The 26,954-nt window shown below is 37.1% G+C and overlaps 2 protein-coding genes across 8 annotated transcripts; both read right to left on the reverse strand.

Moving 5' to 3' along the window:
- Window positions 1-15,435: 15,435 nt before the first annotated feature.
- LOC121250382 (EIN3-binding F-box protein 2-like) lies at window positions 15,436-17,331 on the reverse strand. The gene has a single exon (XM_041149507.1). It carries the CDS (start codon window positions 17,070-17,072, stop codon window positions 15,645-15,647), a length of 1,428 nt encoding a protein of 475 aa, XP_041005441.1. The 5' UTR covers window positions 17,073-17,331; the 3' UTR covers window positions 15,436-15,644.
- Window positions 17,332-18,935: 1,604 nt separating this feature from the next.
- LOC121250152 (glycosylphosphatidylinositol anchor attachment 1 protein) lies at window positions 18,936-25,197 on the reverse strand. Of its 7 annotated transcripts, none has more exons than XM_041149118.1 (8): window positions 24,972-25,197; window positions 24,776-24,867; window positions 24,582-24,681; window positions 23,162-24,020; window positions 22,863-22,996; window positions 19,971-20,785; window positions 19,747-19,789; window positions 18,936-19,217 (listed from the first exon to the last, which is right to left on the reverse strand). In XM_041149118.1, the coding sequence occupies exons 1-7, from the start codon at window positions 25,061-25,063 to the stop codon at window positions 19,764-19,766; spliced, it is 2,118 nt and encodes a 705-aa protein (XP_041005052.1). In that variant the 5' UTR covers window positions 25,064-25,197; the 3' UTR covers window positions 18,936-19,217; window positions 19,747-19,763. The 7 variants fall into 7 exon arrangements, with proteins under 7 accessions (XP_041005052.1, XP_041005051.1, XP_041005049.1 ...); XM_041149117.1 differs by having other exon boundaries at window positions 18,936-19,247; XM_041149115.1 differs by having other exon boundaries at window positions 19,747-19,792.
- Window positions 25,198-26,954: the final 1,757 nt, after the last annotated feature.

Below are 26,954 nucleotides of genomic sequence, written 5' to 3' on the forward strand. Positions count from 1 at the left end.
CTCATCTAAGCAGAACATGGTGGAATCTTCTGTTCTGTATTACAAGATCTGATTATGTATTTTATAGTCGGAATTAGCCACCACAGAGGGTCCCACTCTTACGTGTACTCTAAAATCCATCCATCTACCAATAAGCTCTCAATGGGAATAGTAGTTGTGAATGTTAGAAAAGAAGAAGAAGAACAAGTTTTTAAGGTTTGAAACTACTTTCTATATATTAGTCTCTGTAAATTTGGTAGTGTATGACAACTGCTTGATGTTTGGACCTCTGGCTCGAGATAACGTTGACATCAAAATTAGGTAGTCCCCCCTGATATGATAGACACCCGAGATGATTATTTCTTAATTTGGTGAGTTTGTTGATAAATTGCTTAGAAAACTTGAAAATATTTATATATAAATAATGAATTATGTTTTTTAAGCAAAAAAAAAAAAAAAACACACACCCACACACACACGTGTGAGGATCAATTTTGTATCATGCTTAAGAACTTGAATTTTTTGTTTTATTTTTTACAGTTGATGATTTTAAATGGGTATAACCAGAACCGAACATGAGAGGATATATTTTAGGCGAAAGCAATGAATCTATAACATTTAAATCATTGTTAACACAATTTTACTCTTACTTCTAACCACTTTTATAGGAAGTTGGAACTTTTCACTGATGGCGTTAGGACGTTGGCACGTCAATGTAGTGTTCATACAGCTACATAATTGGTCTTTGATGGCCATTTTAAGCTTGGCATAAGATAAAAGAGTAATTCTATTTGAAAATCTTTACACCACACACCATTAACATAATATAATTTGATTTAGAAAATAAATTTATCTTGAGTTTTGTCATGCTCGGTCACACTAATTAATATATTGGAAAATGCTAAATGTACTTAAGAAAAATTTATAAAAAATAAAAAAAATAAAAAAAAAAACTTGCATTTACACGTGTAAGTTATTGATATGTTGAAAATTATGAAATTCAAAATTAAAAAAAAAAACTAATAAAATCATTCTTATAAGTAAAAATGTAAGTACATGTAATACTACTCAAATATATTATATTCTAAGTGATTTTGTATTCAAAGTGATTGATTTATGAAACAACATAAAATGCATTGTATATATCAATATGATAAAATCATGAACGAGGAATAACATTATTGTTCTAAAAAAGATAAATTCTTGATGATTTATAAATAATTATCACTAAATCCAAGCACAATACCTCATTTTTGTAAGCCTCTGTAAATAATCCCGAATAGATATCATGAAGCACGCCTGTAAAGCATAACATTACAAAACAAAGGATCCCAATCAGACCGACCAAACATTTTTTCTATGCGCCGCCCTTACGATGATAAGGAGGGCCATGAGCCATCTCCCAAGTTGGCCTTGCCTTTTCATTAAAAAAATGTAATTTTAAATTAAAGTTTTAACTGCTTTTAAGGAATGCCATGGTGGATATTTTGTCAAAACACGGATGCCTTGAGCATCTTCTTCTTCAGAAGAGTTCAAGCATGCATTATATAATATCAACAAGTAATTTCTATTTTATGTCAAAGTCATATCATCGATGCTTTGTGTGACGGTGCCATGTAGAATTACCTCCCCTCCCCCCCGGGGGCGCCAGCGCTTACATCACCTGACATGCTTTTCTTATCGTAACCATTGTATAATGGATGGAAAGGGTATGATTAATGCAATTTTCAAGCACACGGATAATATGTTTAATTAAATAAATTAGGCAGCGGAAGCGTGGTTGTAAATAAGTAGACCTCACCAAAAAAAAAAAAATATAAACAAACCTTTTATTTTTTAGTGGAGCTCACATTTTTATAAGACTTATACGAAATTTTGTTTATTTAGAACTTATATCTAACATTACTCATCATTTGTAATACTTCAAATGAGAATCAAGTTATATTTAGGCTTATACTTCAAAAATATTAATTAATAATATAATTTGAGTCTCATTTGAACTTTGATAAAAAATAAGAACTTATCATTTTTAAATAATGAAAAATTTCATACACTATCTATCTTTATCATCCAGTATGGGGTATCAAAATTTTAAAAAACTAATGCCTCTATATTTTACACATAATTTGTAATATCTGATTTGCAGAAAAATATTGTCAAATATATATATATATATATATATATATATATATATATTTAGCATGTCTTCAATTTTAAGTAAAACTTGCAGTTGGTCAAATCAGAAATGTTACTCATCATCTTTACACTACATATCAATATGTGATTTATCATTTTTATTCTTGATGTGTAAATATATATATTTACACATCAATATATGTGTATTTGAATAGAATGATAAAAATGACAAATCACATGTTGATGTGTGATGTAGCGAATGATGAGTATAATTTTTCAATCCTCAATTGGGTATATGTTTATGAGGTGAGAAATTTTACTCATCATCTCTACACACTACACATTATATTTATTTTTTATTTTTTATTCTCTTATCAAATATATAGTATATGGATGATGAGTAAAATAATTAAATTAGATTAAGAAAAATAAAACAAAACAAAAATTAAAAAAATAATAATAAGTGTGAGTAGAAAAGGTCGGCTGGGGTTGCTGCACTCTCCTGCTAGAATCTGATATTCTGTTTTACCTGTTGTTCTTCTGTTTTTTTACCACCTGGGTTTCATTTTCCTGAGAAAAAAAAGGGGCTTGTGTCAGACTTGTTGTCAGGGCCTATTTTTCTTGGCAAGTTGGCGACACCGCACTAACCTTGCGTTACGTATTCAAAAGCTGATTTGGATATTCGAAAGCTGATGTGGTGATAAGAACTTTACCATATAATAATAACAATACGTATCCAAGCTGATGAAGATGGAGGGCCATGATTCTCTCTGAAGTGTTAAAACATGGGGCGGGTCATTTTCATCACCACCATCCAAAACGAAAGAGAGGTACGATCAATGTGGTCATTGGGCGGTCTAAAATTGGCAATTTGGCACCGTCTTCTTTGGTCTGGCAAGTGGCAATGGCATGGGGAGGTGGGGGAGAGGTTCTCGTGGGATCCACATATTTACAAAGACCCATGTGAAATTGACAATGATGTGATCCCTCCCTCCCAATAATTCTTAAAGTGACAGCCTGATTATCTACGTGGCACCAAGTCAGCAGCAGTTCCCAAATTGGCTTCCTATTGGGTGGGCTAGGCCCTGGACCCCACCCACAACAGTTGCTCTACCGTATATATCTGGGTTTGTTTTTGTCATTTTGTACTGATTTTTTTATTTTATTTTATTTTTAATTTTGGCAGGCATATATGAGGAAGGCCTACCCGACTTTGAGTGACTGCTTATTTCAGCACACATCTTCTTTGCTCGTTTTAGGGATTAAAATAAATAAATAAAAAGTCCAATTAAGGCTCGAAAAAGTAGCATGTATGTATTAAAATTTTTTGATATTATTATTATTTAAAAATTTAAAAAAATAAAATTATTTATTATATTTTATGCAAAAATTTGATAAAGTTGTAATGATGAATTGAGATTATTTGAGGTAGATATCCAATCCAAACCAGTGTTTCAAAACCGACTGATAAGGCCAAAATATACTGTACCGGCCACTGGTTTGGTATAGGTATTAGATACATTTCGTACCGGTCGGTACCTGCTATATCGGTCTATATTTCAGCTTGTATTTCGGCTCGTATCGAACGATATTTTGACCTATAATTTAATTTTATTTTCATTTTTTTAAACTACAAACTCATTTTTTGACTCTTAATTCAGACTAGACTATTTATAATTTATATATATATGTATTTATATATAATTTATTCATATATCGAATATCCTGAAATAGTATCAGTATCGAAATATTTTGTTTCAATATCTTGACTGATACAACATCTGATACGGTATTCAAAATATTGATCAAACTGGGACTAAATCTATCCCCATTGATGTGTGTATTAAAATTCTCATTTAATTTGTTGATACGTATGTTGCATGCTTCCATACAGTTTTTTTCTAAAGAAAATAAGTGAAGTCATTGTCATGTTCAAAGATTCTACCCAAGTTTATTTTACTTTATTTTTTTCCTGACAAGAAAAAATCGAACACATTTATTTATTTATTTGTGAAGTGGTCGGGTCAAACCCAATAACCTGTGCAATAAATTCACCCTTTAATATCATATTGGATTCCAAAGACTAGGCAAGCTATGAGAGCTAGTTTTTCTGAGAGACTGACTGGGGCATCATCATACATTTACAAAGACCTTGGATCTGGTTCTGGTTCTGCATGCATTGGGATGGTCATGACGGACGGAAGGACGGGCTTGCTTGCTTGAATATTTATTGTGGAGACTAGAGGCCCAGTAGTTGCCTAGTCAGTCAATACAAGACTTGTTTTATAAGCAAAGCAATCTTTGTTTGTTCTGTTGCTTGTTTCAATTTTTCAGCCAAAATCAATCTCACAGAGCAATACACAAAAAGGAATAATAAATGCAAATGTATGGTCAGTTTAATTTTCGTTTTAAATAACATTGATTCTCAAAGCACCTTTTTTTTTTTTTTTTTTTTCTTTGAATCCCAAAGAAAAATTAGGTCTAGTCTGGGCCTTTTTTTTTTTTATCGTTTCTGATCATACAGCCGACAATAGCACAAGCTGAAGCCCATTCAAATGAATGGATGCATCCACAACACATAGTGCTGCCGGTATAAACGACGTCGCTTTCACGCTTGCGCCTGCCAGTCAGCAGCGCCATTCCCTAGACCCTTAAGAATAAAAATTAAGAGAGAGATAGAGAGAGTGCTACGATTGTCAAACAAAGGGAAACCTCGAACAAAAGGCGGGAAAAAGAGCCGTTGCCAACTAAAATTCTCGAGGTTTTGGCGCCAAAACCAAGTTCACTCTGTTTCGGGCCTTCGGCTGCCCGTAAATTTGCGGGCAGCGCTCTCTCTCTTTTCCCCTTCCTTATTATAGTATCGCGTATTTTTTTTCCTCTCTAGAGAGAGTAGCTTTTTGCAAATTGGCTTAGCTCACGGGTTTGCCTCCCTCCTTCACACACGAAATCAACAAATTATAAAACATCTTTTGCTCCAGCACGAACTCTTTTCTTATTATTTTCCCACAAATTCTACCTCTTCCTTTCTATATCTCTCCAGAGTCCTCAACTTGCAAAGACCCTTTTCTCTTATTCCCACCCTTAAGTCTTAACTCACTTTTCCAATCTGATTCTCTAAACTGGTTTTTTCTCCCTCCCTTTAACTTGTTTTCTTAATTTGTTCTGATTCTCAGGCAAAATCCCATCTTTTTCTTCACTTTGGTCCAATCCGATTCTCCTAGCATATCTTTCACTTGGTTTTGTTTGTTCTTATTTGCAGATCACAATCCCATCATTCTCTTCACTCTGGTTCGCTCTGTTCTCGTTTTTTTTTTTTTTCGAGTGGTTTTGATCAGAGGAAAGGGCGTTTCCTTTCTTGGGTTTGCTTCAATTTCCGTTCAAAGGGTCTAATTTTCATTTTGTTTGGGTTGGACATGGGGGTCTCAAAGAAACCTCAAGTGGATGGTGGACTAGTTAGAGCTTCGTTGAAGCCGATAAGCACGAAGCCCAGAGGGAAAGAGAGCCAAGACGATGACGAGGTAGCGTGTTCCACAACCCCAACAGCAAAAGAAGCAAGAATACCAGAGAGATTGTCTTGCCCACCAGCCCCAAGGAAGCGCAGGCCTACTTCAAGATGTCATTTTGACGGTGTCAGGGAGTATTTCACTCCTCCTGATTTGGAGACAGTTTTCAAACTCCATGTTGAGAAAGCAAACTGAGTTGAGATTAGTCAATTCGAGGAAAAAAAAAAAGGAAAAAAAGGTAGCGTTGAGAGTAGTTGGAAATTAGAGTTAAGGTAAGAGTAAAGTAAGGGTTTTGTTGTGTTTTTCTGTGTCTTTTCTCTGTTTTAATATTGCTTTCTCCTCTCTGTTGTGGGTGGTGGAGGGAATCTGATGTACAAAGAAGATATTTAGCAAATGGTTATTCTAGTTTGGTTCATGTTTTTGTCAATGAGAAGTCTCTATATCATTTTCAAGCTCCTTGCTTTAGCTGGTTTTTTAGTTGCTAGTTCATGTCTGGTGTTTCTGTTGGAATGGACTACTTCGACTGTTTAATGCTTTCTTTATCACTATTCTTTTTAGTAAAGGAGGTCGCTACGGTAAACATGGCTAATACAAAATGGCCATAGGTTTTCTAGTCAGTCGCCACAACGCCTACATCTTACATGCTTGGTCTTTCTACTCTCCGTAGTCCCTCCACACATAAATACACACGTGTGTTGAGTACATAGAACTGCATAAAACGAGCCCATACCTAGTTAGGTTGCCAAAAGTTGGCCAATATAAGTAAAAAGTAAATCTTTTTCAAGGCCGAGATGCTGCACGGATGCTTCGCAATCGATTGACTATGACAAATACCTCATATAAGTCATCAGCTTAGAGCCCAAGTACCCTTTTTTTTTTTTTTTCCTATATGCTCTGCCACACTCTTTAATCTTCTTCTATGTCCCACTCACATGCCCACCTCACCTGGAACTCTATGCAAAGCCAAACCTCCTCGTAATGCTTCTCTGATTATAAAAGGACAAACAAATATAAGGTTGTAGATTAGCATCCTAGGTGTGGTAGAGGGATTGTTTGGTAATGGTACAACTTTCAGATTGAATACTTCAGGCAGGCACATGACATGATGACAAAGACGGTTTGCCCAAATACGGTGTTTGGTATGGCAAACTGACGTGTTTGTGGATAAGATTTTAGGCATCTTTATCATTTCCTAAAGGCCAGTTGTTTATAATGGAGTAAAACAAGATATGTTCTGCATGATCAAGGGATATGCTAAAAAGTGACTGGGAAGTTTTTCTCAATCAATAAGGATCTCTTTACCATTAAACAATGGTTATGGGGATTAGGACCCTTTTAAGTAGGTTAGTAAGCATGCATACAGTAATGCCGTAGTAAAAAAACCTAAGATCCTACTTTGTCAGATTTAGGTCCCTTTGGATTATTTGAGAAACAGTCACTATAATGGTGCAATTGGACACCACCTGAGGTGGGCTGCTGTTTGCTATTTTGTTTTCTTACATGAATACTTCTTTAATTGTAACATTTTTTTTTTAACCGTACCCTTGCTTCCTTGGGGGGAGCAGCAGATTTTGCAAAGAAAATTCATTTGGGGGGCTCGATTATGTAAACTTGATTGGGTGAGACTGTACTGAAAAATGGAACTGTGTATTTGTGACTATTATGTAACTGAACAATCCATTCCCTCTTAACAATCAATTAGTCTGGTTCTACAGTTTGCAAAATCACCCACAAACCGTCTCAAATTCCAGTTAATGTCTTCCTCCTTGAGCTTGGTGTCTTATCCCGTGAATTCCGGCCTCTAAATCTGCAATAATTCTATTTTTAGTTGGTCTTTTAGTGACGATAAAAACAGTAATTCACTGGTTTCAGTTCTGTTTGGAGAGTAAATGTAATGAAAGTAAGTTGTTTAGCTCCTCCATAAATCACCCTGCAATGGACAAAGCACCGAATCAATATCCTTTCCTTGTCTTGATATACGGATTGATGGATCATATCCTAAGGGAAATGACACATTTTGTGGTGTATTGTTCCATACCGTCCATCATGGCTATTCATAAATTGCATTGGTCAATTGAATCAACTGAAATTGCCTTTAGGATATTGGTCCGGATTTGATGCCTTGAATAAGCAACACGTCAGAGTGACTGGTTGGTGACAGTTGAGTTCTCCTATATTTGATATGGGTAATGCTATATACAATTGTGGATTGTGCAAACGTCGTGCAATCATTTTGAAAAAGAGTGAAATTCACTATTAAAAATTTTTTTTTTTTTCATGTGAATCTCATATTTATTTACTTTTTTCAAAGTGATTGCGCGACACTTACATACTCACAACTGCGACTATCATTTCTCATTTAATATTGGTCAAGTTTGGAGACGTATTGACTCACGCCTTGTTCTTGTACTTCAGCACCCTTAAATAACTTGCATGGCTAAATAATAATGTTTCAAAGATACTTCAAGGAATACAGAGATATTCATTTCAGGGTCCCCTATACAAAAGGAAACAAAAGCATTATTTCTGCCACAGCATGTGATTATAACTCCTAATTACATGACACACAGGCCCCTAACATGGAATTGTTTAACACAAAGCAGAGTATTATTGTTCCAAAACCATGTGATTACTCTGAGCAGCAGGTGACCCTAAGCTTGTTGAGTTTTAAGATGCACCATGAATATGATTCTCATACTTTTCATTACCTGTTTAAAGAAATTAAAGTCATAACATTGTTCAACGAACCCCTGTGAGTTATTAATTGGCATGTGGCATGTTGATAGGCAGTCACTTTGTTCCCAACCAAGGAGTAGGTCAGCTGGTCATGGTCCTGGTACAGCCATTATCTCTGCATGACAATTGCTTGCATGTGCATCCCACATGAATAACTCAATTTATTTAAGAGTAATTTTACATACAATCGTGAAGTACGTAAACACCACGTAATCGCTTTGAAAAAGTGTATGGTCCACTGTTAAAAAACTAATTTTCTTCATGTGAGTCTCATATTTTATTCACTTTTTTCAAAACGATTATACAGCAGTTGTAGAATTCACGATTGCAAATATATTTTCTTATGTTTTCTAATTGGCCACATACAAGGTAGAGGAAATACCATGTGGGATTCGACCAAAATACCCAACACCATGTTGGATCTGAGGGGCATCAAAATAAACACAAAGACATTATACAGGAGAGAGAAATGGAAGGAGAGAGATGATTGAATGAGGGTTTTGAGGTTATTAAATTGTGAGGGAGAAAAGATAGGGGGATTCATATTAATATTCCATTACATTACATTACATTTTTAGCCAAAACTCCATAAGAGAATCCAATGTACTGAAATTTGAATGAAAAAAAAAAAAAGAAAAGAAAAAAAAAAAAAAAAGGGTCTTAGACAAAGTACACATGAGATGGGCCTCCAGAGGGAATCCTAAGAACCACCGAAAGATTCTTATTAAAATGTTTTTAAAAAAAAACCCAACACTAATAAATATAATACATTTGATTCATACAACCAATCATCGACTTTCGTTCCCCTTTTTCTTGACCCAAAAAAATATATATATATCAACGCGGTTTTGTGGACTCCTGCCCCAAATTCTCAGCCCCATCTATAGCCCACCACTTTGGGTGGTGCCTGCCCCTGCTGCCCGGGACTTTTGGCGGGAAGCTAAAACCCTTGGCCATTAGTTTTTGCGAGTGTTTTTTTTTTTTTGATAGTTTCGCGCCCAAAAACAAAATTGTACGGCCGCGAAAAGCGGGCTGTGACTCGCGTCTTCCTTATTTATTTATTATTTTTTTTATTTTTGCCCTTTCAAGAGGTATATGTCAAAATTTGCTACCGGTAATTGAATCCTGACCGTCGGAAATATTTTGTGGAAGTGGGTGGGTCCCCCATGATGAAGACAACATAAGATTCTGGGTTCATCGGAGGCCCGACGTCAAGTCTCATTTGATTAATGGGGGGGACCATAAGAACTCTTTATAATCACATAATTAGGGTGGAAAACATGGATAATCTCCATCTTATTCAAATAATAATTACTCTAAAAATAATATAGAGATCATAATCAAGGTCCAACGACAGTCGACCTGATTATGATCATAATCATAATTTTATTTGTGAGCTTGATTCAACACACAATTGATACATCACATGTCAGCGGCATATGTGACCATCGTATTCTTATAGTCTGTTGTTCCACTCGCTAACCAGGTCCAAACGCAAACTTATGACCCATGTACAAGAGTCACATCTACCACTGAACTCGTTTGGTTATAAAAATAGAAGAGATAAAAGTTGTAAGTTGAATAAAATATTATTAAAATATAACTTTTTAAATATTATTTTTATGAATAAATATAGATAGAAGCCACTATTGGGAGCATCTATTTTACATATATGATGTGGTATTATTTAGACTACACATCTCTCCAAGTGAGTGTTGGGAACAATCAATTAGAAGCAGTCATGCAGTGAGTGCAAAGTATGCACTGCTATAATAACTTCTCTCTAGTATTATTCTATTTTTATTTCGAGATTTTAAAAATGTTGAATTGTTTATTATATTTTGTATAAAAAATTAAAAAAGTTGTAATAATTAGTTGAGATTAGGGCTAGGGGTGGGCAAAATTTCCGAGATTCTGACTCCAGCCGAATTCTGACTCCGTCGTAGTTGGCGAAATTTGGAGTCAGACTCTAGTAGTTAGAGTTCAGAGTTGGAGTCGAAGCCCATGTGGGCTCCGAACTACGACCCTGAACTCCAATTTTTTTTTTTTTAGCAACACATGATCAAAACGACGTCGTTTTGTGAAGAAAGTGGTCCAAAACGCAGGACTACCTTCTTCCCCCCTCACTTTCGCACAACAATCCCTTTTTCTCCACACAAGTTCACCTCCCCCGCCATCTACCGTCACCTAAGGCCATTGCGAGCCACCTTCCGGAGTTTATCACAAATTGTAAAAATGATTTGTTGTCCCTCCTCCAATAAATTTGTTGTTCCTCCTCAAATTGTAAAAATGTGAAATGTGATTTGTTGTTCCTCCTCCTTTTGTGAAATTTGTATGATTTGTTGTTCATTTCAATTATTTGTGGTTTGCATTTCAATCATTTCAGACTTTAGGCAATTAAATTTAAGAATTTGGGGATTTAGGTTTTGGAAAAATTGGGTGTTTTTGTTCCAAGAGATGTTCGCTCGAGCGAAAGTTACACAGATTGTTCGATCGAGCATTCGCTCGAGTATGGCTCAAGCAAACGTCACACAGATTGTTTGCTCAAGCTTTCACTCGAGTGTAGTTCGAGCAAACGTTCATTTTTTTGTATTTTATTTATTTTTAAAATGACAAACACGACTAGTCATATGTTTTTCCTTTTCAATGTGTTTCCAGTTTGTAGATAATTGTCATAACATATTAAATGACATTTGTTTGTTAATTGTTTCATATTATTTGCTCAAATTATAGATGATATACCATCTTGTTGCGATTCTCCACAAGAAGATGATGCACGGCCGTTGGCGTCACCGAGTGCTATACCATCTTGTTGTGATTCTCCACAAGAAGATGATGCACGGCCGTTGGCGTCACTCGGTGACACCAACGGTACTTCAGGTCATAGACCTCCATCTAGAACAACTATCTTTTATGCAAGTAGTCAAGTTCTAATAGATCTAGAAGACATTGATATGCTTAATCAGGAGGAGGAGTTGATGAATATTGAGGCTGATCCACCAGCATGACCTAGTAAAAAAAGGTCGTGGACATGAGAATATTTCACCAAAGTTCTCGGTGATCGTGAGAACCCGCAAGCTTGATGCCACTATTGTGGGCAACTATGCAGTTATCATTCGAAAAAGCAAGGCACGTCAGTATTAATAGCACATCTTACGGGCTGCTTGCGGTATAAGATATACAAAGGGCTTGTAGCAACTGATCAGACGAAACTGAGTTATGAGACTTTTGAAGCCACTAATGACACGTAGATTAAAAAGCTATCAATCCCTCAATACAGTGAGAAAATGTTGAGGGATGTCCTTGCAGAGATAATCATCACCGATAAGATGCATTTTACCACGGTTGACAAGGTAGGCTTTTGCAAATTTGTGCACACTTTCGAGTCACGATTTCTTATACTTTCATGGTATACAATGATGCACGATTGTTTGAAGAGACATGTCAAGGAGAAGGCAGCGATGAAGGAAATATTTGTCGCCACTGGCTATAAAGTGTCATTTACAACTAATACATGGACCTCCATATAGAATGTGAGCTACATGTGTATCACAACCCACTTTATTGACAGTGAGTGGGCGTTGCAAAAGCGGATTGTCGGCTTCAAAGAAATTATTGATCACAAGGGTTCATCCATTGGCAAGGAGATGTATGACTGTATAAAGGATTGGAGGATTAGAAAAGTGTTTTGTATCACGGTTGACAATGCCAGTGCGAATGACACTACTATTGATTGATTCAGGTGGAATACGACGGTAAATGAGGATATTATTCGTAAGAACCAGTTTATTCATCTTCAATGTTGTTCTCATATCATCAACCTAATAGTTTTTTAGGGATTCAATGAGGTTGATGATTCCATTATTAAAGTCTGGAACCTTATGAGATATGTGAGGGCTTCCCCCAACAGCTCCGCCAGTTTAAGGCAATAGCCGAACAACTTGAGATCTCATCTTCCAGTATGTTGCAACTGAACGTTCCAACTCGATGGAACTTTACATACATGATGTTGGATGTAGCACAGAAGTACCAAACAACTTTCAAGTGGATGGAGGTTGAGGATGGAGGCATGAGGTATGCTTTGCTGGAGTCAGTTGGAGGGAGAATGGGGCTCGGTGCGCCAAACAAACCCTCGATATAAGTTGGCGATTGTAGAAAATTGGATTAGAGACGTCTCACGGCCCAAGCCCAATTTGAGTAGGGTAACTGGGGCCCAGTAGCTGGGAAGCCCACTTCACTCCGACCGAAGTCAAAGTAGCTTTTGACCTCCGACTTGAGTCGAAGTCTAAGGTCAAAGGTGGGCACTCCGACTCCGTCAGAGTCGAAGCCCACCCCTAGATGAGATAAGATAGTTTGTATAACCAAACTTTGCAGATGAGATGAGTTGAGATAAAAGTTGAAAATTGAATAAAATATTGTTAGAATATATTTTTTTAATATTATTTTTATTTTGAGATTTGAAAAGTTGAATTATTATTTTATTTTTTTGTAAGAATTTAAAAAAATTGTAATAATAAGATGAGCTGAGTTGAGAAATTTTGTAAAAACAAACAAGGATTTAATTGGACGCAACTAAAGACCTTGGTTAATCAGCCCAAACCCTGGTCCCCCAACTACAGAAAAAGGAACAAAGCATAGGGGAGAGAGATTTCATGCATCCGAGTTGGGCAAAGTTCAAATCTTGTTTAAGACCCCTGATTTCAAATCAAGCCCAAGACCTTGATTTCATGCATCCCAACTCATGATAGAGATGGGCAAAGTTCAAATCTTGTTCAGTGCTTGCCACTCTCCTACAAACCCAAGCCCAGTTCTTCATCTAACATTTGTTACAGGTCCATCCAAGCCAAGTACATAAATGTTACACTAATTGAAATGGAGGGGAGGACGCTTTCTGGATTGAGAAGTGAAAACTTCAAAGATTGAAAAAAAAAAAAGAGAAGTGGACGAATTAGATTTTTTACATAACTGCACTAATTACGGTCAATACGTTCAAGTTGAATGCATTGATATGTACTAAGGAAAGCTAATATACTGTATCAATCCATTCATATAAATATATATATATATATATATTCATAGGGGCACGCCGCACACGTACACATATATCTCATGAATATTAAAACTTTCCTGTTTTGTGTTTCATAGCCATTGGACTGCATCCAGCTAGATCCTCAAAGCATTTGAAGGACTAACCTTTTTGTCATGAAAGACCAACTATTTTTTAAAGGTTTTGGAAATGATTATGAGTACTTTTGTTTTCAATTCACGTGTGATGACTTATGATATAAGTTCCTAGTTCCCCGCTATATATCTCGTATTTCTAGTAAATAGAGTTTCAGAAAGGGAGGGGACTGATCTTCAAAATGAAAATGACTTCATTCATATCCAGACACTCTTCCAATGCTTCATCAAAGTTATTTCAGATCTCCCAAACAGTTTTGATCTGTCCAACCAAATGATGCAAAGACCAAAAGGCAAGGAGGACTTGCCCATGGTTCTTTACAGGCATGCTAATATTTGGAGGTAAAAAATGGAAAGGTTGACTACTAACTAAGAGGTTATAAATTAGGAAGATGGAGTACCCATAAGCAAAATAACAAGCAACCTAGCAAGAGGCCTAGATAAAATTCAAGGCAAAGAGAAACCCTAGGGATTGGCTCAAGTGGTAAAGACCCTGGTGTTGGTGGTATGCTCCCTCCAGGTTTAAAGTTTGAATCCTCTTGAATGTCAATAATTTCTAGGGGCCATCAGACTGAGGGAACTTCCCCTTAAATTATCCGAGGTGCACTTGCAAGAAACTTCTTGCCAAGGGGCCTGTGCACCCCGGCATTAGTTGGAACTTTGTTCTCAGACACCCAGTGCCAATAAAAAAAAAAAAAATCCAAGGCAAGGAGGAAATGCCAATGGCTCATTACAGGCACGTTAACATTCAAAAGCGAGTATAAGAGGGTGAATGGAAAGACCAACTATTAACCAAGGGATGCTTTAAATCGGGGAGAGCAATCCTCAACCCACACCGGAAAAAAGAAAAAAAAAAAAAATATATATATATATATATGTATACACACACAGCTAAAATAGTTAAAAATGAAGAACTATTCCTTTCTGTGCTTGCAGAATGTGAAGCAAAAAGTTATCCTAAAAGTGTGTATATAAGAGTCGGATTATCTCAAATTGTCTACTTTTAAATTCCATAGCTAGCAAATCTTCAAGAATTTCCATTTTTCATTTGTCCATTAAGTTTAACATTACTACCTGACCTTCAACCTAGATGGATCAGTGCCGAGCAAAATTTTCTACGTTTGGAATATCTATATACAACCTAATGAACTTCCACAATCATTATTGTATTATAATATTGTTTGTATTCAAGGATACATCTTACTGTACTTGCAGATCAATTCCTGATGTTGGCAACGTTGTGCAAAACCATCTAGAGAGTCTACCTCGGAGATACAACTATTCTCATGTAAAACTAGGCATAATATGCTCTACCAGTTTTTTTTTTTTTTTTTTTGGTGAAGCTCAAGTTTGCTTCTATCTTATGACATCTAAAACTTCAGAACGAAAATACATTTATTTATAACTAACCATCTACAAGCTAACGCATTGACCATGGAAATTGAACAAACCCATGGCATGCATGTTTCTCCACTCTTCACTATCTACAACTAAAAAACTAGCGTTATAATTTACAAGTAAACAACCATAAGTACCATTCTTGAGTCCAATTATCTATGACCTCTAAATGACTAGAACACCTAGAATTTTTTCTTAATGACACCAACAGGCAATGTATCTGCCTAAACCTTGAGCGAGCAGATCATATTATTACTTGCAAAAGAATAGCCCTCAATCATCCACAGAATTGAATATGTTGCTTTGGGCTTCAAGCATAGACCAACAAATGCTTAGGCTTGTATTTTATGAAAGAACTTTTTAAAAAATAAAAAAGGAAAAAGAAGATCTCATAATCAGTCCAAGGTAAGATGTCTGAGTAGCATGAATATGAATCAAGGAACATGCAGCTCTCACAATGCTTAACTAGTGCCAAAGAAGAATCAACACAACATGCTTCAAAAGCTCAAAGTTCACTAGTGTGATATATATTATTTAATATTATACAATCATATTCATAATTATTCACAGAGCTAGAAGTCTCTCCTTGTGTTCCATGAAATAAGCAACATAAATTTACAAACATACTAGAACAAGTGGAGTGATATGTACCCGTTTCGCTTGAAACTTCTATCAACTTGAACAGCTACTCTTCTGCAGCATGTTCTCCGATTAAACAATAACCTCAATAAACTTAGTGGATGCCCATGTCCTCGCAACATCGGAAAGCTTGCTTTCCTCAACCTGCATCCGTCTCAATTGTGGAGAATTCAGAACAAATAGCTCCACTGCCTCAGCCTCAATTCCACAACAGTGCATAATATCAACATTCTTTAAGCTCTTGCAACTCTTAAACATAGAGACCATGGCTGCATTTGTAAGCCCTTTGCACCCTCTCAACCTCAAATCAAGAATATCATTACACGAAGCTAGCATTGAAATAAACTCCTTATCAAATAACATTTCATTAAAAGACAAATCCAACTTCCTCAATTGCCTCAGATTCTGCCCCAATGTGGCAAGCAACCCCGGTTCTCGTTCCACAACATCACAATTTATCAATGCCAATTCTTCAAGCCCAGAACTCATGGCAACCCCAAGAGCCTTAAGGCCTTCACCAGTGACAAGGCAACAACTTTGAAGCCTAATACTCAAAAGACCCCGGAAATTTAATGCAACAGCCGAGAGGTGCTCGTTATTAAGGTCGAGTGGTAATCGAAGATCGAGTTTTTGCAAATTGCACCTGCACTGGCTAATGAACCTCAGCAGACCCTCTCTGCTACCACCATCATAAACCAAAAGAGAACTCAGAGAATTGCAATTCTTAGCCAATTTTAACAGCACCCCATCAACAATACTCCTACAGGTCCTGAGCTCCACCTCTTCAAGACCCTGTAAGCACCTAACAAAGGACGAAAAAGAGCCACCGTCTCCAACACCTCCACAATTCCGTAGCTGCAATTTCTTCAGCCTTTTGCAGCTTCTCCATAGCCAACTCAAGCCCCAATCATCTGCTCGAATTCCAGACAAACAAAGATTCTCCAAGCCCAATTCCGCATCAAAATCCTCATTTTCCCACGACCCATATTCCCAAGCAAACTCAATTTCTCGTAATAGGCCTTCCCCAGAGCATACGAAGACTGATAACTCCTTTAAAGCAGGAAATTTCATAACCCAAGTGAAAAGGATAGGCCTAGAGAGATTGATACAGAGCGAGGTAAGGTGGATACAGGTTGAAGAGAGAGAATTCAAGGAAGAAAGAGAGACCGGGCCCGCCAAGAACCTTAAATTATGAAGCTTGGAACAAAAAGTAGAGACTGCGAGGAGGAGGAGGTCAGAGAAAGCGGCGGCTGTGGCTGCGGGTTCAGAGGAGAGGAGGAGAGAGAGGGACAGAAGAGAAGGGTAGTGGGAGAGGAGGGAGGAAAAGGAGGGGATTGTGGAATTGTGTGGGGTAAGACGGAGAGAGAGGGAGGTCGTGCAGTTGCGGTAGAGATAAAGCCAGCGCTTGGACACCAAAGAGACTGACAGTGAATAAGAGGGTGATGGTGGAAGTCTCTGAAAGATTTCTTCAAGGAGCTCGTCGCATAGCATGTTGTCCATCTCTATATCTCCCTCTTCTCTGTTGTTCTTGTTCTTTCTAGTACTCCGTCGTGCTTGGTTCGAAAATTCAGGACATCATTGGCGTTTCTTATCTGTTTTGGATGTCAGAGAGAGAGAGAGAGAGAGAGAGAAGAATCGAGAGGGAGAGGGGCAGGGGTCGAGAGACGGAGGTGGGTGAGGAGCGAGAAGAGGGGAGGAGTTGACATGAGCCGGTTTGCGTAAAACGCTAATTGGAGAAGTGTAATGCACGTTCTTATTCGAATGAAGTAATGCAGCTTAATATTTCAAAAAAAAAAAAAAGTAATGCAGCTTAAATACTAAGAAGCCAAGCAATTACGTACCTTGTTTTCTTTAATACCTTTTCCCCAAATATTTGGAGAGGGGGACTGGATGAGTGAACGAAGATAAAACAATATTTTATGATTAGTTTAGATAATGAGATGAGATGAAATGAGATGAGATAAATTTAAATGAGTTGAATAAAATATTATTTTTAATATTATTATTGTTTTAAAATTTAAAAAAATTAAATTATTTATTATATTTTGTATAAAAATTTGAGAAAATTTAATTATAAAATGAGATGAATTGAGAGTATTTCTGTATTCAAACCGAGCTTTAAACTTGTGTTTATATGTTGCTGAAATTTTATTATTTATTTGATGTCATATTAATCATCCTAATTCCTTAAAATAAATTTATTTTTAAGGAAGAAATCAATGTTTTAAATGTCTGATATTGTATTTATTCTAATCGATTCTATTTTCCCAATTTTTTTCTTTCCACTTCAATTTAATTTTGACTCACGCGCTTCAAATGCGGGTGGGAGTGATAATTTCTTATATACATAATCCAACCGCATATACACAACTACTCCAAAGTTCCAACTACATATTTATATAAATATTTATCTCTCACCGTAAATAGGACTGGAAATTAAAATGGCACGTGGTTAAAATAAACCATGTCCAAAATCAGAATTATGCCGCCACAAAAAAGAAAATTCTCCACCCTTGAATTCATGATTCTGTGTCCGTACCAACCATTTCCCTCTTCAGCTTTCTTTCTTTTACACCTCTTGTATGTCTTCTAGTTCTTGTGTATATTACGTGCAATCCACATCACATTCACTGGGGAGCCTTGCTAGGTATAAGCGATTTGGCACACCAAATTGCATACCGATACTGACATGACTTTTTCTATTAAAAAGAAAAATAAAAAATTTTGAGAGAATAAAAAATCTTCTATCTCATGAAAATTATTTTCGTTTTTAATTCGCACCGTTTCATTATATAGACGTCTTACATGTCAATAATGGTGCACGATTTAGTACGTAAACTCGCTTGCAAGAAGACTTTTCCTTCATTGGGAGAGCCCATGCCCCTTTAATAGGTTGTGTGCACTAATCATCAAAATGAATCCAATGATACTGACTAATTGAGTGATGTCTTTCAATGCACAACCACCACAAGCTTAGGCTTCGTTTGGTTCATAAACTATCTCAACTCATCATTATGATTTTTTCAAATTTCAACACAAAATATAATAAATAATTCAATTTTATCAAATCTCAAAATAATAATAATATTAAAAAATAATATTCTAACAATATTTTATCATCTCAACTCAACTCAATATCCAAACGTAGCCTAATAGAGGCATCAATCCGATTTCCTATAATTTTCTTATATAAATAATTTCTATAATAATTTTGAAAGAGATATAGACACAATATCTAAACCGATACTATTTAACGTGGAGATATGCATTGTTCATTAAATGCAGCCTACAAACTGTGTCTTCCTCCAAATAACAAAAAGTATCATGTTCACGTTCCCATACCCTTAAGATAGTGTTAAATGGAAAAGGCATGCAAATATTATAATTTCGTGGTATATTTATTTGTACATCTCCACCAATCAATTGCAAAGAAGTAAAGCTCATCCCGCAACAATCAATTCTAAAATTTCATGAGAATCTGCTTTCTGTTATTCCTTGCTCTCAGTGAGTGCGGAATATGGGCTTTTATTTTTCTACCTTCAATCATCAATGGCCTAAAGGATTGGAGCATGACCCTAGGCAAACAAAGCGTCCGGTCCTCGTCATCCTCTATTTATTCACTTTGGACGCGAATGCCTTCTCTTTCTGTCACGTCAACCGAAAAGGCCATCTCATCTCCAAATAGAAAAACAGTGTGTACCCGAGTGAAAGAGAGAGAGAGAGAGATCCAATCAATATTCCCTATTGGCAAGTACTCAATATTGTACTGGTGCGGTAGTGAAGAATCTATATTTACTTTTTAACCTAACTGGCGTGAATCCCACCCCATAACATTGGTGCTAAGCAAAAAGCCTGCTAAATGGATTTAAAGAATGATTTAACACACCATAACCAATGAAACTAAACCTTAGGACCCCCACCTCTCAGTTGGGAAATTAGTGCTCTCATGTTCGGATTGCAGGTCTCACCGTTGGCTGAGGCTCAGCGCATATAATCAAAGCAAGCTCACTCACTAAATGGGCGTTCTCTTATTGACAACCCTCTGATCAATCATTCTTAGGTATGTATATGTAGAACCTCAATTAAAATGGTGCATGTCAACCAACCCGTGCCTCGGGAGTGGCCCACTGTGTTCATGATACTAAATTGCTCACAAAGATTGAAGATTATATACCTGAAGCACCTACTTCTCTATGACCTAGTTCTCTCGAACCAGCCTGCTGTCAATAGTGAGCAGTTTACACAAGAAGACAATAAACATTGAGATTAAACTCCTTTTAATTTTCTGATTTGTATGTCAAATAGAGCAGTGATACACGGTAAAATTGAGTAATGCGTGTCAACAAGGATGAAGTAAAACATGAATGCACAATACCCAGCATGGCAGGTGAACCATACCTATATAGAGGTAAGTCGCACTGCTCCATGACCAAATGGACTCCAACCAATTCCAGAAGTCACCAACGGTAATGCCTCCAAAACCTTCAAATGCACCTTTCAACACAAAAAACCCGGCTGGTGGAAACCCAAGAAAACCCAAAGCCAGATTGCAAGCCACCCTCAAAAATTTTCTCAGGCTTCTAGATCTAATATCAAGCTTCAAAGGTTGAGCCATCAAACACATTGGGACCACTAGTAAAGCCCCAATTTCGGCAGTAGCAAAGTTGATGACTGACATGAGGCACAGACCAATGAAAGCAGCTGAGATAGTCACTGATTTCAGGAGAGTCCAATCTCTTTTTTGCAGTTGAGAGGCCCTGCCATAGGAAAATGAAGAACCCAAAATCAAGCTCAAGATTGGCAGGCTGAAGCTTGAGAGCAAAACCCAGACTACAAAGCTGGTCGTTGGAGTGCAACTGGGTATTTGACAGATGAAATATGGAAGGAACGAAACAACAGCACCCCATAAGTGAACTAAAAACACTTTTTTTGCAGCATTAAGCCATTTGCATGATCTCAGAGTGATGCTAAGTTCGTCAGTAGCACTGGCTTGAGGAGTGGACTTGTCGATTCCAAAACTAGGATCCACTTTATAAGCATCAACATATAGAGAAGCTGCAACCACCGGCAGTGATGCCACAAGGAGTGCAAAAGCAATCATGTAGACTCCAACTGACACAAATTTACTAGGTGATGTTAAAAGGTACAGGAAAAATGACTGGTGAAACTTCTCGAGGAGGTTGTTTACTGTTCGTATAACTCCTTCAATTAACCTGCACCGACAACATGAAAACCTTCAGTCTGACGACACGACAGTGAGTCTTTCACTTTTAACTCATGATCATAGATAAAGAATAGCACAAAATAATAAACAAGGAATTATGAAAAGATTATACCAAATAATGATACTTAATACATTGGCAATTTTTTTTCTTTTTAGATGACAACAACATAGACTGCACAAGCAACATGTCTTTCTACCCGATGAAACCCCTGATCTGTGTAACACACCCACATTACACAAATCAGGTAACTCGTCGGCTTTTCACCGATGGGATGGGGCCCTTAGAAATTGTTTACACCCAATGATTTGGACCTTACACCTAGGGAAAGCATATCCACCAAGACCAAGGCTAGTACCACTTGAACCAACCTCTAGGGCTTTTGGCAGTTTTTTTCTTTTTTTTTTTAAACTAGAGGATTTGATCAAAACAAGAACAATTAAACACTCAACAAGAAACTAAGGCATGATGAGAAAAACTATTCTCTGTTTCAATTATTGCCCAAATAAGTTTCTTGGGCTAACAATCAAGGTTTTAAAATTCGTTCCATTCCAGCCGGAACAATAACTGGCACAGTGTAGGTGGGTATTCCGTCCCAGATAGAATTCCGGACGTTTCGGTGTGTTTCGGCCCATTCTGGCCGGATTCCAGTATTCAGGCCAGAATGGACATTTTGGTTCGAAAACTTAATGTTTGTCATTTTTGTTAATAAGTTGAAATGGATGGCATTCTCGTAATTCCAGTCATTTTTAGCTTCAGCCCGTTTCTTTCTAGTTTCCCCTTCCCTGCGAACAGTTTCAAAACCCTAGATCTCTACAAATATTTTGCTCTCTGTGACTCCGTCTGCACACTCCGACGATCAGCACCGACACCACCTCCACACCATCGCAGCTCGAGCCTTGTGTTACTCCACACTGTCACAACTATTGTTGCTCCGTCGAAGTTCAGTTTGCTCGTGTTGCACGATCCGCTCGGCCGCAACTTGTGTTCCTCCACCGCAAGTCGACGTCCACGATCCACCTCCACACTCCACCGCCCACTCCATACCGCAGGTGTTAAATTATTAACAGTAACTTTATGGATTGGAGATCCCCCTTTTGCTCTGTGTATTGAGAATCTGAGATTGATGGTCATGCTATTATGGTTTTGTAATTGATCAAGAACCTACATAGAGCCCCTTGATAATTCCTGAGATTACTTCTTTAATCTCTCTCTAAGAGTAAGAATACGAAGCTTACTTATCAAAAAGAAAAAAGAACACCGAGCTGTTTGTGGGGCATCTTGGGTTTTCAGAACCTTTGGTGTAAATAATAAATATAGTAACGGGTCTAGGAATCGAATGAGAGTCCTGGTATATTTGATTCAGGAGCTCTATGGTTTATTTTGGAAATACAAACCTCTGATTTTATTGACCAGAAAATGGTAAACTGACCAGACTTTTCAGTATCATGTATGCAGTCCTTGGCAAAGGCAAACTAACAAAAGAACTGATGAAGATGTGTGATTTTATTTTTTTAACAGTTGGATTGAGAACTTAGAAGTACTATTGAGTTTTTCAAGTATGTATTTTTAAGACTTGTATTGATATTATTTTGGAATATAGTTTTTTCTATATATAATTTATCCATATATCGACTATCCCGAAACAGTACAATGAAACATACTGGTACCGAAATATTTCGTTTCAGTACCTCAACCAGAACGGTCACTGGAACAGAATTCAAAACTTTGCTAACAATTGAAGATGCCTTTAATTGAGTATGACTGGAATTTTCCAGCCCAAATCGATTAAACAGCATAAGTAACAAGCAAGGTAATAATATATAACTACACCCTAGCCACGGAAAAAAATGAGAGAGAGAGAGAGAACACTGATGGTTATTTGAGATTAGAAAAGTATTCAACTCAAGCAACAAGTCTTCTCCCAAAAGCCAACAGACTAGAGTTTTGATGTCCAGAACACAATCCTACCAGTGGCAACTACTAAATTCCTTTGACTATATCTCCCATAAATTTCAAAGAAAAAGTTACAACTGCAACTCTGAATTAGATGTAAATGAGGACTGACCTGCCACCTCGGAGAAGGAAGTCATTTTTCCTTGCCTTGTTATTCAAAGCAACTCTGGAAGAAATTTCCATAGTAATTGCATCTATCTCATAATCACGAAAAGCACCATGAGGACCTGTGGGAACGCCCAAAGCCTGACAAAATAAAATTGACATTGGGGATCAGAGAGAAGAATACATAATCCCTTCAATTTTTCTTCTCCAATCAATCTGAAACAATAAATAGTATCAGATGCCACCAGTCCCGCCAAAAATGGACACGGTAGATTAAATAATTAAATTGACAGGAGAATAAACTACCTGGTAATACAGCGAACTTGCAAGCGTAGCAGCGCCCTCAACATAATCTGCAGCTGGAATACCAAACTTCCACTGTGGGTTTAAGCTTTTAGCCACATGTCCTAGTGATTGGAGTATTTCACCCAGAATCTTGAGCCATCTGCAATTAATTAAAGACCGCATTTTCTCCACCTTTACTCGCAAACCTTGCCTATGAACTGCTAAATAGTTGACGATATTGATAAGGTCTAGGTTTGGCATCTGTCCATTGGATGCTTCTGCATAGATGCTAAGACTATCCTCAAAATGTTCTCTTCCATCTGTAACCTTAATTACAAGGGCTGCAGCCATAGTCCCAGCACGTCTAAAACCATCATTTATCTTTCTTTCTGTGGCACGGTTCTCTTTCAGTTCATTACGAACGTTACTCACAGGACAAATTTCAGCATTTAGAGCACTTAATCCACTAAATACTGGCATGTGATAATCTCTTAGCCAAGCATCGACAGCAGTGTATTCTCCATATCTTGAATCCGCAACAAGCCATATAATATCCTTAGCCAGCCAAGTAACTTGGGTTAGCAAGGAGAACACTGAGTATGCGATGCCCAGTGATAAAGCCTCGCCCAGACCAACCTTTAAAGAATTGTAAGGCGTCACCAAGACAATGGCTTCTTTCCCATCACCACGCGGCGCTCTTATTATTCCAACAGTGTTAAGACCATGCGATATACAACTGACGTTCTCCCGAGCCGATCCAGAATCAGGATAAGAGAAAAAGTGCAGTGGATGAAATTGATTCGAACGAGGGTAGAACTTGTGATAGCTAATCTCAGCACCCAGATCAGACATATATTCAGCTATCAGTCTTTGACTTTCTCTGCATTTATTCAAAAGAGGTAAACACAGAATAGCAAATAAGTCATATTGTATGGATTAGGTTGTGCACGGAGGATTTGGAATTATGAACTTATGCCGCAAATGGTAAGCGAAAGCATAAACATGGTGCAGAAGAAAAAAATTAAAAACTTAATCTACCCTATGGTGTGAATAGCATGTAATTATAAAATAAAACAAAGTGAAAACAAAATATGCAAGGTGACCATATAGCAAGCTGCATGATAACACAGATGGCATGCTTTCTCAGCTCGTAATTGAGTCGATCAGTGTTTGTATCGCTTGATACTGGGCTAAACAAGCCAGTCTCAATCCCATTCGAGCCAAATAGCCAACCTTAAGAAGCCTACCAAAATAATCTACTCAGCTCAGCTCTGTTTAGCTGTTTAACAAAAACTAAAAATCCTTTCCACCCACTAATACTAAACCTCTTTGATATTAAAAAGTAATGTTACGTGATCAAATAGTTTGTATCAGAGAAGCCAAAACTAAATCAGCTGAAATTCACATTTGAAAAGAAAAAAAGAAGGAAGTAAACGCGTACATGCCACTGCCCACAGGTTTCGAATCCAAACTGGTTAAGCTCTTCACCAGTCTATTTGCCTCCGACACTTCCTGACTAGAGAACATGGGATTTGCAGAACCTGCGAAATAGAAACGAGTAATTTTTTAGCTTAATTTAGTTCGTATAAAAGAAAAAGGAGGGGAAAAAAAAAAGAAATATAAGTGGAAAAAGACCTGGCATGAGGGCATTCTCGGAAATGTAGGTGTTCTTGGCGAGAACAGGAAGCAGCAGAAGAGTCAAAACCCCTGCTGTGCAGCAAATCACACTGAAACGGAAACAGCAGACGCTATTTTAACTCCAGTTCACCAGATTCGAGCCGAACGTGAGTGAACAAATCGAATAAGTGAGGGATAAAGAAAAAAAAAATACCTAAAGAGGCAGCTGTGGGAGATGAGGAAGATCCCGAGGCGCACGATTGGACGTGGTTTCGCTTTGGGGGCCTCGGCCTCGCTCTCGGCCATGACTAGATTGGAAGGTCGTGTTAATGGAAGTGGAGATTTGAAGTTGGAGACGCTCTAATGGCACTGAGATTATCGGCGTTTACTTTTTGGTTTCGAGGCCCGAAACAGATCCGGATTGGTCCGAAACTCATCTCGGGTACGGCAGTATACCGAAAGATAATTATGCAACAACAAAAATATTTTATAAAAAAAAATATAAATTAATATTGTTATATGATGCATTATGGGGGGTTTGGATAGGCAGGTTAGATGAAAACATCTCATGCGAAAAAAAAAAAAAAGATGAAAACATCTCATATTCACATGTACCATACATTAGTTTTGGTTATCCAAATACAATATTTCATCTCTTAAGTTTTGAAAACATTCACTTATATTTTTTACAAACTATATCATCTCATCTTAACACAAAAAATCTCATTACTATTTAAAATATCTTACAATTCACGGTTACAAATATATTTTCTCTATCTATTTTATCGTAATTTTATAATATGATGTACCGCATCAAACTATATTAATTTATGAATTTATTTTTGTAACTAAAGCATTTTTTATTCTAACATCTTTGAAAACCGATTACCTCAATGTTTACAAGGAAATAGCAATGCTATTGTTGGATCTTTTATATACTATCTTCATAGGAAAATTATGGATGCAAGAGATTTGGAACAAGGATTGCACACGAATGATCTATGTGGAAAATGAGACGGTGCGTTTTGCACAAACCCACCATTCGGATTCCCTCCTCCATCTCCCTCATCCATCTACAAAGCTTCCTCATACTTGATATGGGTTTCTAAAACCTAACCTTCTCATCTCCATTCTCCATTCTCTCTGTCCTCCATATCCGAAACGCAGCCAAGACCCGAGATGAGTTTTTGGACCCAGAAATCCTAACCTCCGTCATCTCCCTCCCTCCTCCATGTCGCAACCCGAATATGAGTTTTTAAACATTGTGGAAAGGTTTGACGGCCATCATTTACATCGATCCCATGAATGTGTTCTCTCTATCTCTCTCTTTCTCTCTCGTTGATTCTGTTTTGTTATTGATCGAAGGGGTCAAAGTTAATTCACGTTGAGTCTGGATTATGAGCAATTTTTCCTAAATTATGACATGTCTTGTTTGCCTATTTTTATTCAATTGAATGGTGGAACCAGCAATAATACACGAAACAAAGTACCATAAATAATAAAGTTATTTTTGTTTCTGTCATAGTTTTGGCTTCAAATATACCAACTTGTTGGCTGGAACCAAGTATGAGTAAGAACAAATTAACTACATGGATGACAAGCATTGCCCATATTGTTGTATCACATGGATATCAGCCTTTTTCTACCCGGGTAAAATTGAACCATCAACATCATCTTTTCTTTTTTAATTAGATGTGAAACTTGAGGTTTTCGACAACATAAAAGTTTTGTACAATTATAAACACCCAAAAGATCACCCCATGGAAATAATATGACACACACTGTCTATAAACTTATACGATCACTCTATAAGAATAATGTGCACCCAAATTTTGGAGGAAATTAACCCATTTATCACAAATGATGTCAAAAAGTTGCCAGTCGTAAATGAGGGAGGCGAGCATAAATGATAAGGAAATGGGTTGCAATTCTTCTACGAGTAGGAAACGACAAACGTCTCTAGTTGTGTTTTGTGCGTTTCAACCTTCCTAGTTCCGTTTGTGTTGGGCAATTGGCCATATTCCATTTTTTTTTCCTTTTTATTTATTTAGTTGTGGTTGATGTGGAATTATAAACTCGTTCGTGCGCAATCCTTGCACCAAGTTCCTCGCCCATAGAAGAACAGATTTTCATATTATTTTATTAGGTAACATTATATGATTTAATTTGTTATTATATTTTTTTTGGTTAACAATTA

This window comes from Juglans microcarpa x Juglans regia, chromosome 2D, assembly GCF_004785595.1.
Source record: "Juglans microcarpa x Juglans regia isolate MS1-56 chromosome 2D, Jm3101_v1.0, whole genome shotgun sequence".
Classification (NCBI taxonomy): Eukaryota; Viridiplantae; Streptophyta; class Magnoliopsida; order Fagales; family Juglandaceae; genus Juglans; species Juglans microcarpa x Juglans regia.

Excerpts from the sequence above, each read along its gene's own strand:
- LOC121250382 (XM_041149507.1), bottom strand. The coding sequence starts at position 17,072 with ATGGACAACATGCTATGCGACGAGCTCCTTGAAGAAATCTTTCAGAGA.
- LOC121250152 (XM_041149111.1), bottom strand. The coding sequence starts at position 25,063 with ATGGCCGAGAGCGAGGCCGAGGCCCCCAAAGCGAAACCACGTCCAATC. Across the intron at positions 24,868-24,971 it reads TCCCACAGCTGCCTCTTTAG|TGTGATTTGCTGCACAGCAG; the intron begins GTATTTTTTTTT and ends TTTCCGTTTCAG. Across the intron at positions 20,786-22,862 it reads TTCCTTCTCCGAGGTGGCAG|GTTAATTGAAGGAGTTATAC; the intron begins GTCAGTCCTCAT and ends TTGTCGGTGCAG.